Source organism: Urocitellus parryii, chromosome 11 (assembly GCF_045843805.1).
Source record: "Urocitellus parryii isolate mUroPar1 chromosome 11, mUroPar1.hap1, whole genome shotgun sequence".
Classification (NCBI taxonomy): domain Eukaryota; kingdom Metazoa; phylum Chordata; class Mammalia; order Rodentia; family Sciuridae; genus Urocitellus; species Urocitellus parryii.
In genome coordinates this window covers 34,573,220-34,588,420 of record NC_135541.1, presented here as the reverse complement: position 1 = coordinate 34,588,420, position 15,201 = coordinate 34,573,220, and the positions used below count along the sequence as shown (strand labels likewise).

The window sequence follows — 15,201 nt, the reverse complement described above, 5'->3', positions numbered from 1 at the left end:
ATCTACCACATACAACTTGATATATTCATACAACAGAATAACAAATAGTAAAAATAATGAACTGTGACTATGTGCATCAAGTTTGATGAATCTCATAAATGTAATACTAGACATAAAGGGAACATTAGATATGGAACCCAAAAAGTATAAAATTTGGTAACATATTGTTCAGGAATCCGTAACATTAATAGTAAAACTATAAAGGAAAACAAGAAAATGGTTAAGTGCATTTACCAGACTAGAAGTTCTTTCACTGGAGAAATAAGTTGTGAGAGATTTGAGATTCAGGATACCTCAAAGGAGCTGGTAATGTTCTATTTCTTATTCTGGGTAACATGTATTAGAAATCTCATTTATAAGTCAGGTGTGATAGTGTGCATCTATAGTTCCAGCTTCTTGGAAGACTGGGACAGAAGGATATGTTGTTCCCTGAAGTTTAAGGCCAGCCTGGGTAATATAATGAGACCCTATCTTTTAAAAAATCTATTTTAAATTATGTGTGTGCATACTCTTCTGTAGGTGTGCATCATTTCACAATAAAAGCTTTTTTTAAAAAATCAGGCTCTACACATCAATGTTTATAGCAGCTCAATTCACAATAGTTAAACTGTGGAACCAACCTAGCACCTTCAATAGATGAATGGATAAAGAAACTGTGGTAGATATACACAATGGAATATTACTCAGCATTGAGAGAATAAAATTATGGCATTTGCAGGTAAATGAATGGAGTTGTAGAATATCATGCTAAATGAGGTAAGTCAATCCCCAAAAAGCCAAAAACTGAATATTCTTTCTGATAATTGGATGCTGATCCACAATGGGGTTGGGGGGGGAATGGAGGAACTTTCATTGGGCAAAGGGGAGGGAGGAGAGGGGCAGGAAAGATGGTAGAATGAGATAGACACCATTACCTTAGGTACACATATGACTGCACATATGGTGAAACTCTACATCATCTACAATCAGAGAAGTGAAAAGTTGTGCTGCAATTGTGTACAATGAATTAAAATGCATTCTGTTGTCATATTCATATATACCTAATTAGAACAAATAAATAAATAAATAAATAAATAATCAGGCTCTAGATCTTTATTATATGAAGCCATATTTTTGCTATACTTTTCATCCTCCTGCCAGAGGATGGATAGAACAATCTATCTCTAGTAGGAGTTGAGTTTAATATAGAGGCAGAAATTGAGACAAGAAAAAAAGAGAGACTCAATGAAAGAGCCTTTTTATACTGAAAGTGCTTTATGGCTGAGGTCAGCATTTCTTTTCGTTTCTTTCTCTTTTTTTTTTGTTCTATTATAGTTCTGTTATTATTTTTCACATATTTTTTGTTCTATTAAAACTTTCTTATTATAATTTTAATGGGGTTCCTATCATTGGTTGTTAAGAATTCTGACCAAAAGCCTTAAAAGAAGAAGAAAACCCTGTCATTTGTGACAACATGGATGAACCTGGAAGATATTATACTAAGTGAAATAAACTAGGGACAAAAAGACAAATACCACATGACCTCACTCATACACAGGATCTAAAAATATCAAACTCATGAATAAGAGAGTAGAATGGTATTTACCAGGGGCCCGGGTAGTGGTGGGAGGCTTGTAGGGATGTGGATGAAAGGACAGAGAAGTTCAGTTAGAAAGGAGGAATAAGTCCATGAGATCTATTGTACTACATGGTGACTATGTTACCAACAATGTATTATATTCTTGAAAACGGATGAGAGTAGATTTAAGTGTTCTCACCAAAAATAAAAAAAATAACACAGATATTTATTAATTTAATGTAGCTATTGTACAGTGTATATACAATCTCAAAACAAATGTTGTATATCATAAATGATAAAAATATTTATCAATTGAAAATATTTTTAAAAGTATTCCTGAAAATTTTATGTCTACTTGTACATTCTCTCTCCCACTACACCATGAACTTTGTAAAAGCAGGGAATACAGTCTCACTTGTTTATCACCAAATTCCCGGTTGCCTAAAACAATGCCTAGCATATAAATGCTTTTCACATATTTGTTGAATGAATAATAAACTACTTAAAATTTCACTTCTGACAGTTTTGTAATTTTCTATTTGTTGGTGTATCCACCATTAAATATGATGGCATCATTATATCACTAGTACCCAGCCAAATGCCTAGCAAAATGCTCAATAAATTAAATAAATATCAAATAGACACATAGAAACAATATTTTTCTCTGCAATGCAATCTTTACTTCAAACTCCTTCATTTGAAAGTCAGAGCAAATAACTTTCTGAATTAATTTGATCTTTATATTCATCTGCTTAATATCTTGCAGCAGACAATTCTTTCTCTTTTCTTTCTCCTCCAGCCTCCCAAGATGCCAAAAGGAAGAAGGCCAAGGGGAAAAAGGTGGCCCAGGCCTCCACCCTGGTCAAAAAGCAGAAAGCCAAGAAGGTGATGAACCCACTGTTGGAGAAGAAGCTGAAGAACTTTGGCATAGGACAGGACATCCAGCCCAAAAGGGACCTTACCCGCTTTGTAAAATGGCCCCGCTACATCCGGCTGCAGCGGCAAGGGGTTATTAACAGTCACCCAGCAGCTTAAGCGTGCCCACAAGTACAGACCAGAGATGAAGCAGGGCAAGAAGCAGAAGCTGTTGGCTTGGGCTGAGAAGAAAGCTGATGGCAAAGGGGATGTCCCTACGAAGAGACCGCTGGTCCTTGGAGCAAGGGGTCAGCTGGTGGTGATTGCACATGTCGTGGATCCCATGGAGCTGGTTGTCTTCCTGCCCTTCCTGCTTGGCAAAATTAGTGTCCCAAGGTGGGAGTTCCTTACTGTATCATCAAGGGGAAGGTCAGGCTGGGACGTCTGGTTCACAGGAAGACATGCATCACTGTGCGTTCACACAGGTTAACTTGGAAGACAAAGGAGCTCTGGCTAAGCTGGTGAGAGCTATTAGAACCAACTACATTGACAGATATGAGGACCATAGCCAAATGGGGAGGCAATATCCTGGGTCCAAAACCCGTGGTTGTCATTGCCAAGCTGGAAAAGGCAAAGGCTAAATAAAGAACTCGCCACTAAAGTGGGATTAATGTGCACTGTTGAGTTTCTGTACATAAAAATAATAAATTGTCCTCTTGGGTAGGGAGGAACCTTGCCGTAATAGTAATAATGTACTTCCGTGGTGCTCACTATTCTGAATGCTTTTCACATTCTAATTCATTTACTCCCACAACTCAGTGGAGGGGGAATTATTCTCACTTTTCAGAAACACAGGCAAACAGACACAGAGAAGTTAAGTAACTTCCCTAAGATTACAAAGTAGTGGTAGAGCCTGGTTTTAAATCTGTGGAATCTGGCTTTACAATATATGCTCTTGACCATGATCCTGTAATCCCTTTCCGTGGATTTGTATAAACAAAGGAGCAAAATCCAAAATTCTTAGGAGTTCCATTAAATCTTAACTCCAAAGTTATTTCCTACCTCTCCCTTCTATGAACCCTAGGTTTCAAATGGTAATGTTTACTTTTGAACAAAAAAAATTTCCTTTGTTCCCTTTCCTCCTGGCAAACTTTCATTCATTTCTCAAAACCCAGTTCAAAAGGTCTTCTATTGAAGCCCTCCTCAATTCAGACTTCCTTGTTTGCACTCTTAACTTTGTGAGTTCTTATCACAGTGTTATAATTATTAGTTTGTATGGTTTTTTTCTCTCTAAGGCTAGGCTTATATCTTATTTGTTTATAAATAGGCTCCATGGCAAAATTAGAGCTGCCACATAAAAGACACTAAAATGTTTATTAAATGAACCAACACTGAGTTCAACTTGACTTCGGTACTCAAGATGCAAAGTGAAACTCTGGCATCCTATTAGTTTGTCACTATCTATTAACGCTCTGTGACCATTGATATATTTGTTTTGCTTAGCTGTGTCACAGTTTCAAATTTCTGCTAGTCTCTGCTTGTTTTACTTTGTTCATATAACATTGTTTTGACACTTCTCATATAGCACAAAGTAAATTATGGTCTGCCTTTCTCACTTGTACTAAACAAGCCCCTTGAAGGGGGCCCAGGGGCCGGGATATCATAAAGGGCTAACAGCTCTTTGGCAAACTGAATTCAATTTCAATTGGTTTGATTGGGTTATGTGGGTATTCGAGTAACTCTTCATTTCTTTTCCTCTGACTGGCCTGATCATTTTGTTTCCAGTTTTTCATATGCCATAATTTTCAGCCCTATAACAATTCCAATATAGGGAAAGTAGGTTCGTGGGCTAAAAGCACAGAAAAGCAACTTTAGATGGAATATATTTTCATTTAAGTTTTCAGTTTTCCTATAGTATAAACTCTAACTAGCTTGGGTAATTTAAACTTGGCTTCATATTATTGTCCCTCAAATTAAAAAACAACAGTGTGGGGCTCAGGATGTGGCTCAAGTGGTAGCGTGTTCACCTGGCATGCGTGAGGCACTGGGTTTGATCCTCAGCACCACATAAAAATAAAATAGAGATATTGTGTCCACCTAAAAAAAACCTAAAAAATAAACATTAAAAGAACAATGGATATCCAATCCTTCAAATTTAAAGACAGTAATGCTAATGACACGATATCAACATTTTTGGAAAGATTGGTATAAAATATTACACCATACCTGTAACTGGAATCTTCCAGTGTGAAAATTTCGAGAAATAAAAACACACTGAGAATGAGATTTCATCTTTGCCTTTGATGGTTTTTGCCTGAATCTCTCACAATTTGCTTTAAATTTGGAATTTTGAAATATTTCTCTGAAAGATATTTTATAGAGAATATTATTAAACATGAAATAGGTCATAAACCAATTAAATAATTATTTCTAATATTTACACTAAGGGTTTAAATATCAGAATAAACATATTACAGCATATTTATTTTTAAAAACAAACATCAATTTATATACTTTCTTCTAACATGTTAGATTTTATTATATCTATTTTATTCATAGAATATAAAGTAAGCTAATTATAAAGGGTCAATATTTCTAGTTTGAGTATTAACCAGGAGTCACTTTTTTTCTGGTTGTGAGATAATTAGTTGACTTTAATGTTAATTAGCCTTTTTTATAAATTTGTCTTTCATAGCAAAGAAAATTAAATGAATTTCATTGGTCACTTTTGGTATTTAATAATATCTCTGGAAAAAAGTAAGAAGGAAACTGAATTGAAATTAATGACTTACAAAGGAAGAGTACCTGTGATCTTTTATTATCCATGCAACCGCAAGCAAATGAGGAAGGATTAAAAATAATGAAGTGGCAAGTAAAAACTCAGCTGATCAAAGGCAGATAGTTAAGTACAAAGGAATGTGGTTTCAAACAGTTATTATAAACTTAAGGATTTAAGAAATAATTCTTCCAGAAAATGGAATAATATTCAGAGCTAAAAAGAAAAGAACTGTCAAGTCATGAAAGGACATGGAAACTTAAATGCACATTTTAGAACAAAAGAGGCAAATCTGAAAAGGCTACATACTGCATGACATTCTGGAAAAGACAAAACTGTGTAGAGACAGTAAAAAAAAAATCAGTGGTTGCTGGAGGGAGGAAGGAAATAGTTGAAGCACAGAAGGTTCTTAGAGCAAAGAAAATGCTCTGTGATACTCTCAGATGCAAATGTCATTATACATTTGTGCAGATCCACAGAGTGCACAACACATGAGTAAACCTTAATGTAACCTACAGATGGGGAATGATAATGTATTGATAGAAGTTCCTAAATTGTTGCCCTCCCCAAATAATAATAATGCTGATTACTATTTCTTCTTTCAGAGGTACTAGAAAAATTCCAAATTAATTCAAGAGATCATAGTATGTTACTTAAGGAGATATTAACAATTAGGATTCATTCATAATAATTCAATTCACTTAACAAATATTTGAGTACTTATTATATGCCAGATGTGCTGGGTGTTAGTGGTAAGGGGGAAAAAAAGCCACAATCACTACCCTCATAGAATTGTCATTGCTCTTATGGAACTTAAATAGTAGTAAGGGAGACAGACAATTAAATAATCACAAGGAAATGAAAAATTACAACTGTGGAAAGTGCTATTGAGGAAAGCTACATGGTGCTGTGTGATGTAACAAAGGGAATTATCCTGGATAGAGTGGTTGAGAAAGGCTTTCCTAAGGAGGGGAGGATTGAACAAGGGCATCTGAAGAAATAATAGTAGTAATAGGTAGAGTTTGGTGGAAGAGGGAAGATGTGAAAGTAAGAATATTCTAGACAGAGAAAATATCAGGTACCATTATCTAGCAGCCAGATTAAGAGAAACACATAAAGCAAGAGGGAAAGTAGGATGTGAATCTGGAGACTATGGGTAGCCAGAGCATGTAGGGTCTTAAAAGTCATGTTTTATTGTTATCCTAAAAGCAATAGGAAGTCCTTTAAAATATAATGGGGCTGGAGAAGAAGGAATCGGTGACTTGATCAGATTTGTATTTGGAAAAATTCTGGCTGAAGTGTAGAGATTGAATGAAGATAATATTGAAGGTATGAGGTTGGTTCTAACCTCTATTATAGTGGTCTATATGGGAGATAATGATAAATTGGGTGAGTAATGGTTGGGCGTAATGGAGAGAAATGAATAGGTGTGAACAATTTTTTGAGGTAAAATAAAACTTGGTGATGGATTTAGTGTGGATAGGGCAGAGAGAGGGAGCTTTTTAGAAGAAAAACAATCTTTGGCTTCACATTTTCCTCCAGCTACTAACCATTACTCAACTTCTCCTCACAAAAATAACTTCTTGAAACAGCTCTCTATATGCCAATTTTCTTACTTCTTGTTTTCTCCTCAAAGGAGAATTTCTGAACCCATCTCTCCACCAACACTTCATCAAAGTGACCAATGACCTCCATATTGCCAAATCTGAAAATCATTTATTTCTCCTCATCTTTCTCAACTTAAGCACCTTCAACATAACTGGCTGACACCTCCTTGTAACAATTTTTAATTTTGACTTTGTTGGCACCATACCTTTTTTTTTTCCCCCTCAGATGTTGTTGATCCTTTCTACTCTTCTGCTAGATTTCATCATGGTAGGATGAAGTGTGTAGTACTAGTTCCCTTTCTCTTTTGTCAATCACTCCCTGGTTATTCTCATCAGGTTCTAGCCTTTAGATACTCTCTGTATATCAAATCTTCAACCCTGTCTTCTCTCCTGAAGTTTACGTGTATATTCAACTGCCTAGGTGACATTTCCACTTTGATGTCTAATACACTTTTCTATAGGCTTTCAAGCTTATATCCCAAACTGATCTCCTACTTTATCACCACTCCCCAAAACTGATCCCGTTATGATAATTTCCTCATCAAAGAAAATGGGAAAACCAATTACTCAGTTGCCCACCACAAAAACTTACACATCAGCATTAATTCTGTCATTTCACTTATCTTTCCTTACCTTATTTAATCTATCAACACGTCCTGATTCTACCTGCAAAACACATTCCAGATCCAGCCCCTTCTTTTCATCTCCTTTATGTTAATATTAGTTCAAGACACCATCACCTCTCACATGGACTAAATAGCCTCCTAGGTTGTCTATCTGCTTTCATTCTTGCTTTCTTAAAATTCAGGCTTCACAGAGAAATAAGAAACATCTTTAAAAAATATAAACCAGAACTCTTGTACATTGATGTTGGGAGTACACATTCGCTTTGGAAAACTATTCAGCAGTTTCTTATAAACTTAATCATATGATCTAACAATTCTACTCTTAGGTATTTATCTAAGAGAATTGAAAATATGTGTACAAAAAATTTATATAAGAATGTACAAGGCAACCATCCCTGAAAGCTAAAACTTGGAAACAACTCCAATATCCACTAATAGAAGAATTTTTAAAAACGTATATTTGTTCATACAATGGTATACTACTTATTATTAAAAACAACAGACTGTGGGGACTGGGGTTGTGGCTCAGTGGGAGAGCGCTTGCCTAGCATGTGTGAGGTACTGGGTTTGTTTCTCAGCACTGCATATAAATAAACAAAACAAAGGTCCATTGACAACTAAAAAATATTTTAAAAATAAAAAAATAAAAAACAACAGACTTGATAAATGTAACAAATATATCAAAAAATATTTTGGTGAGTGAAAAAAGCAGACATAAAGAAGTCCATATGATTCTGCTTAAGTTCAAGAATAGGCAAAATTAAACTATGACAATAGAAAGCAGAATAATGGTTACCTCTGAGGTAGGACATAGAAATTAATGCCTGGAAAAGCACATGATGGAACTTTTAAGGTGTTAAAAGATTTTCATATTTTGACTGGGGTGGTTACATAAATATTTATTGAAATTTATCACTGTGCATTTAAAACCTGTATGCTCCATTGTATGTTAATTATATCTCAACCTTAATTTCTTTTTAAAAGTATTTTTTTAGTTGTAATTGGACACATGTGAGGCATCTCCTGACCACTTTATTTATTTGTTCATTATCTGTCTCCTGCAGTGGTACTGTTAAGTCTATGCGACAGAAACTTGTGCACAGTTGTAACCTCAATTCCTAGAACAATGGCAGACAGCCAATAAATATTGGAAGAAAGAATAAGTCAATAATTTCTTGGTTTCTGATTTGTACATGTGGATGGGTACCTCTTAGTCATTTGCTGAGACAGGGAATATTAGAAGAGTAGTATGTGGGAACATCATGTTGCAATTTACATTTTTAAACATCAGACAATGCAAATACTGATGTGATTGAATAATTAGAAGCACCAGATTTTAGAATGAAAGGAAGGAGGTTTCAAATAATATATATTTTTTTCTGTTTCTGGCAAGACACTACTACTTCTGGACCATACCAGAGCATTCTGTCAGTTCTTTTCTTAGCTGTCTCCTAAAGAAAGAGTTTATTTCCCACTCAGCAATGTTTTTAACCTCAAATTGAAGTTGAAATTTTAAAAATTTCTAGCTTTATATTACAATCAGTCTCATGATTTCTTGAAAATAAAAAAGGATTTATTATTCTTCAAAATTTTCATGCATAAGGGTTGCTGTCTTACTCTAGTTCTTTGGGCTACTTAAATAAATATATGTATGTATATATTTTTAGTGGTAGTGGGAACGATACCTTTTATTTATTTATTTTTATATGGTGCTGAGGACCAAACCCAGTGTTTCACGTTTGCTAGGCAATTGCTCTACCACTGAGCTACAGCTACAGCCCTTGGGCTATTTAAAACATATAAAGCCTCCCCTCCCCAACCACAGGTTCTACAACCAAATCCAAGATTACAAAATCAATACTGTTACAGTTACTTAAGTTTAATGCTATTTGAAAAAAACCCTTCTTTGAATTTTTAAAAGAAAAACTATTCTAATAAAACTTACCTTCGTTTGCAAATTAGGAACCACAAAGCAGATGCCAAAGCAAAGAAACCAATTCCCAAACTAACAGCACCAGCAGCCAGAAAATAGGTTAAGTGGTTATAAAAACCTATACAAAAAAATTATAAAAGATTATTTCATGTATGTATCTTCATTCTCTAGATAAATTTAAATTATATAATCTTCCAAATAATATAACATAGTATAGTGTGAAGATCTGGGACATTGGGAGACGTGAATATTCGTCCTGTGTTATTCTAATAACTTGAAAACTCCAAGTTAGAAAATGGCATAGAGCCCCCTGCAGATTAGGTCCTAGGGCACATTACTTTGACCCTGCCAGGATTTGAAACCTAGATTTGTTTTTGTACAGCTGTCACCTCCTCCTCCTCCTCCTCCTCCTCCTTCTTTTTCTGGTTTTCTCCCTTCCCAGTCTATCTGTAAATTTTTGTTATTCCTTTGGTATCAATACTGATAGACCTCTGACACAAGAAGGTTTAAATGAATTCTAGGATTCATATTATCTCTGGGCGTGGTGGTAAATGCCTGTAATCTCAAAGATTCTGGCGCCTGAGGTAGGAGGATCACAAGTCTGAGGCCAGCCCGCAGCTTTTAAACTTTAAAAAAAATTAAAGAATTTTTTAAAGGATTGGGAATGTAGCTCAGGGATAAAGTGTCTCTGGATTCAATACCCAGTATAATACATATATTCATATTATTAATCACTATAAGGAGGCAAATAAAAAAAATAAAGGAATAAATATGAGGAATTTTTTTTTAAATCAAAGTTGCCTTTTATTCATTCACCATAAACTACTGATTTTAAGAATGTATTTAATTGCTTGGATTTTAAGATTTAAGAAACCTTTAAAAATTGTATTTCCACTTTAAGGAACTGCAAAATATCTAGGTCAAAAACTAAATGAAGGCAATAGAAAATACTAGCATATCACAAATTTTGTAATTGTGAAATTTTATACTCTAGGAATTTTACAATATATAAATTTTATGATATAGGATTTACAGTTTTACTCCTTAATTTTACAAATGGCAAAATTGAGGCCCATGTAAGAGAATTAACTGAACTAAGATTGTGCAGCAAATTAATCCTAGTGTTTTGGGTTTTTTCTACAATCCCTGCTATGAAACATCTTAATGCTGGTATATTAAAAATAATAAGGAATAATACTGAGGATGGTGGTGCACATCTGTAATCCTAGAGACTCGGGAGGCTGGAGGATTGCAAGTTCAAGGCTAGCCTCAGCAATTTAGCAAGACCCTAAGCCACTTACTGAGACTCTGTCTCAAAAAATAAAAAGGGCTGGGGATGTTGCTCAGTGGGTAAGCACCTTGGATTCAATCCAATTAAATAAAGAAAGAAGAAAAAATAAAGTAGGTACTTATAGATAGTTTGGTTAAGTCTTCATTAAGGTTCTGAAACACACTACCTAAGCATAAAACAAACTGCAGAAACTTTCACAGAAGGCAGTATAGAATCTAACTGAGGAACAGATGATTTGGGAAGGAGGGTTAAGAAGTATAAAACTAGGCTGGGGTTGTGGCTCAGCGGTAGAGCTCTCACCTAGCATGTGTGAGGCCCTGGGTTCGATCCTCAGCACCACATGAAATAAAGATATTGTGTCCATCTACAACTAAAAAATAAATATTTTTTTTTAAAAAAAGAAGTATAAAACTAATTGAAGATCTTTTTATGGGAACATATAATCAAGTTTCACTAAGGATATGACATGACTTTTGTTTCCATATTTGTGTTATTTCCCAAGCAAATTCCAGTTTCATGATAGTATCTCTCAACCCTTGGTTTTCTTTGGATTCAGAACTGTCTACATTGAGGAATTAACAACATGAAAACACCATGAGCATGCTGGGCTCTGAGATCTGTTTGCAATCTGCAAGAAACAAGCAAAACTCCAAAACCAAAGAAACAAGGCAAGACCTAATCCAAACTATCCTCTGGCACAGTGAATGAATCCATATGACCAATATCTCTGAGAGAAGAGAGCTCTGAGTCGTCAACAAAAGTCCAATTTGAAACAGGACCAATGAGGAATCTTAGAAATGAAAATTTCAAAACTTTAAAATGGAGTAAACCCTTCTTTGAAAACAAAGAATAAATGAAATAAAATATAGTACTGAGAAATTTATCCAATTACACAAAGAAATGAAAATATGATAAAAAAATTATGAGACATGGAAAAGCTCAAGAGTATATAACATAAAACCAAAAGGATTCTTTCTCTTCCCTCTCTCCCTCCCTTCCTTTCTTCCCTTCTCTGTCTCTCTCTCAAAAAAAAAAAAAAATTCCCAAACCCCAAAGAATGCCAGGCATGGTGATGTACACCTAAAATCCTTATGACTCCAATGGCTGAAGCAGGAGGATTTGAAGTTTGAGGCCAGCCAGCCTCAATTTTGTGAGATCCTGTCTAAAAAAAAAAAAAAAAAGGAACCACCATTTGACCCAGCTATCCCACTCCTCCATCTATACCCACAGGACTTAAAAACAGCACACTTCAGGGACACAGCCACATCAATGTTTTTAGCAGCACAGTTCACAATAGCTGAACTGTGGAACCAACCTAGATGCCCATGAGTTGATGAATGGATAAGGAAAATGTGGTATATATACGCAATGGAGTACCATTCCGCATTAAAAGAGAATAAAATTATGGCATTTGCAGGATGGAGTTGGAGAATATAATGCTAAGTGAAGTCAGCCAATCCCAAAAAACCAAATGCTGAATGTTTTCTCTAATACAAGGATGATGATTCATAATGGGGTTGGGGCAGAACCTAGGAGGATTAGTCAAACCCTAGATAGAGCAAAGGGGAGGGCAGGAAAGGGAGGGGTCACGGGGGTAGGAAATACAGTGGAATGAGATGGACCTCATTACCCTAAGCACATGTATGATGACACGAATGATGTGACTCTACTTTGTGTACAACCACATATGAAAAATTGTGCTCTATATGTATAATATGAATTGTAATGCATTCTGCTATCATATATAACAAATTAGAGTAAAAAAATCAATAAATTGCTTTCAATATAAAAAATAAGGGCTGGGTTGTGCCTCAGTGGTAGAGCGCTTACCTACCATGCGTGAGGCACTAAGTTTGATCCTCAGCACCACATAAAAATAAAATAAAGATATTGTGTCTACCTATAACTAAAATATAAATATTTAAATGAATGAATGAATGAATAGATAAAAATGGGCTAGGGCTGTAATTCAGTGGTAGAGCACCCCCGGATTCAATCCCCAGTACTGCAAAAACAAAAGCCAGGAGTTCCACTAACTTTGTTCTTTTTTATGGTGCTGGGAATCAAATCCAGGGCCTTGCACATGTCAGGCAAGAGCCCTACCACTGAGCTACACCCCCAGCCCAAAAGGAGTTTCAAAAGAGATTACAAAATAAACAGTACTCAGAAATAAAACACATAGTTTTTTATGTTAACATTTTAATTTACATATTGTAAAACACACATTTTGTGTGTGCACTTCTTGACAAATACAGAGTGTTTAATCACACTGAAACCAAGCTACAAAGCACTTCCATTACTTCTCCTTCCCAAATTTCTTAATTCTGTCTCTGGGATCCCTCACTAAATTCTAGTAACCACTGATTATTTTTTATCCTTATAATTTTGTGTTTTCCAGAATTTCATGTAAATGGAATAATAAGGCATGTAGCCTTTTGAGTCTGCTTTTCACTTAGCATAGTACATGTAAATTTCATCCATGTTGTTATATATGTCAATAGTTTGTTTCCTTGTATTGCTGACAATATTTTATTTTACAGTTTGCTTTTTCCTTGGATGAGAGACATTTGGGTTGTTTCCAGTTCAAGGAGTTAGGAATAAAATTATTACATACTTGCATATAGGTCTTTGTTTGAATATAAGTTTTTATTTCAATATTTTCATGCAGCAAGTATTTGTTAAACTTTATAAGAAATTGCCAAACTACTTTCTAGAGGGGTTGTGCCACCTTTCTTTCTCACCAGCCATTCCAATTGCTCTGTATTACCACCACACCACTTGGTACTACCAGTTTCATTTTAGCCATTCTAATAGATGTATAGATATTTCATTATGATTGCAATTTGCATTTCCTTAGTAAATAATGATGTTGAATATCTTTTAATGTACTTATTTGCCATTCACATATCTTCTTCAGTAATGCATCTATATAAATCTTTGCTGAGTTTTGAGAATTCTTTATATATTCTAGGTACAAGTCCTTGGTAAGATATATAATTTAGAAACATTTTCTCCCAGGCTATGACTTGCCTTTTCAATTCTCTCAATAGTGTCATTAAAAATCAAAACATTTTTCATTTTGGAGATGTCCAATTTACAATTTTGTTATTTTATGGATTATTCTTACAGGTCCTATTTAAGAACTCTTTGCCTAATACAGGTCACAAATATTTTCTCCTATATTTTCCTTTAAATGTTTATAGTAAATACTAGATAAACCAGGGACTGTTCAAAGTACTTTACATATATTAACTTGATTCTCACAACAACCCAATGAATTAAATACTATCATTTCTTCACTATGATGAGAAAATAGATAAGTCAAAGGCATACAAATGCCAAGTGGGGGGAAGGATATTAATTTAAATCGCTAAAGTCCTTCCTTATCTAGACTGATAGAGACCATGAATATTTTTAGACTTCATTAGCAAAACAGTTTAAGGATGTTTAAGTTTAAGAGTATCATAGAAGAGAATATTTAAGTAGCCAAAACACATGTGAAAACTGTGTTGATTATCAAGGAGGAGCAAATTAAACCACTATGTGATATTATGATGTCCAAAATGAAAAAGACAGAATATAATGTCCAAAATGAAAAAGACAGAATACATCAAAAATTGACAAGAAAAGAGTAAATTGAACTTTCACTGGCTGCTGGTAGCAATGTAATTTAGTACAATACTTTGGGAAACTGTTTGGCACTATCATTAAAACTAAATATATGCATATCCTATGATCCAGAAATTCAACTCTTAAGCATATACCTGACTGAAGAGCACAAACATTTTCACAAAAACATGTTTATAGCAGCACTATTTGAGATAACTCACAAATTGGAAACTTCCCAAATTTCAGCAGTAATTGAATGGATAAATTTAAAAAACTGAATTGACTAAAGAAAACAAAATGTCCCACACAAATGGGAAAGAATGGATTATAGCCATGCATGTGGATAAATTTCAATAGACATAATGTTGGGCAAAAGAAGTCAGACACAGAGTTCAAACACAGACATCAAGGGTAGTTTTTGGGGTGCTGGATATAAATAAATGTGTGTGTGTGTGTGTGTGTGTGTGTTTAGTGAAACTTCGTCAAGCTTAACATTTATGGCTTATGAGTAAAATAAATCTATATATTAGCATGAATAGAGCTGAAACACATAATGTTCAATTAAAAAAGTTAAGTTCCATAAATTTAAGTTCAATAATTTCAGCTAATACTGATCTAATTTATGAACATTAAAAGAAACACAAAATAATACTTTTTTTACAATTAAATATAAGTATTAAAATACACCAAATTCATGATGTTAGTTGACTCTGACTATGGATGAATTATAGACTTTGTAATGTTTCATACCTTTTTTTTTTTTTAAAGAGAGAGTGAGAGAGGGGAGAGAGAGAGAGAGAGAGAGAATTTTAATATTTATTTTTTAGTTCTCGGTGGACACAACATCTTTGTTGGTATGTGGTGCTGAGGATCGAACCCGGGCTGCACGCATGCCAGGAGAGCGCGCTACCGCTTGAGCCACATCCCCAGCCCCAATGTTTCATAC

The 15,201-nt window shown here is 34.6% G+C and overlaps 1 protein-coding gene and 1 pseudogene across 1 annotated transcript in view; one reads left to right on the top strand and one right to left on the bottom strand.

Moving 5' to 3' along the window:
* C11H1orf185 (chromosome 11 C1orf185 homolog) overlaps positions 1–15,201 on the bottom strand; it is a 48,877-nt gene that overhangs the window by 30,027 nt on the left and 3,649 nt on the right. The window contains exons 2-3 of the mRNA XM_077791478.1: positions 9,368–9,473; positions 4,640–4,775 (exon numbers count right to left, since the gene is read on the bottom strand). Of these exons, the coding sequence (XP_077647604.1) occupies positions 4,640–4,775; positions 9,368–9,473 (242 nt within the window). The remainder of the gene's footprint in view (positions 1–4,639; positions 4,776–9,367; positions 9,474–15,201) is intronic.
* On the top strand, positions 70–3,137 carry LOC144249122 (large ribosomal subunit protein eL8 pseudogene; annotated as a pseudogene).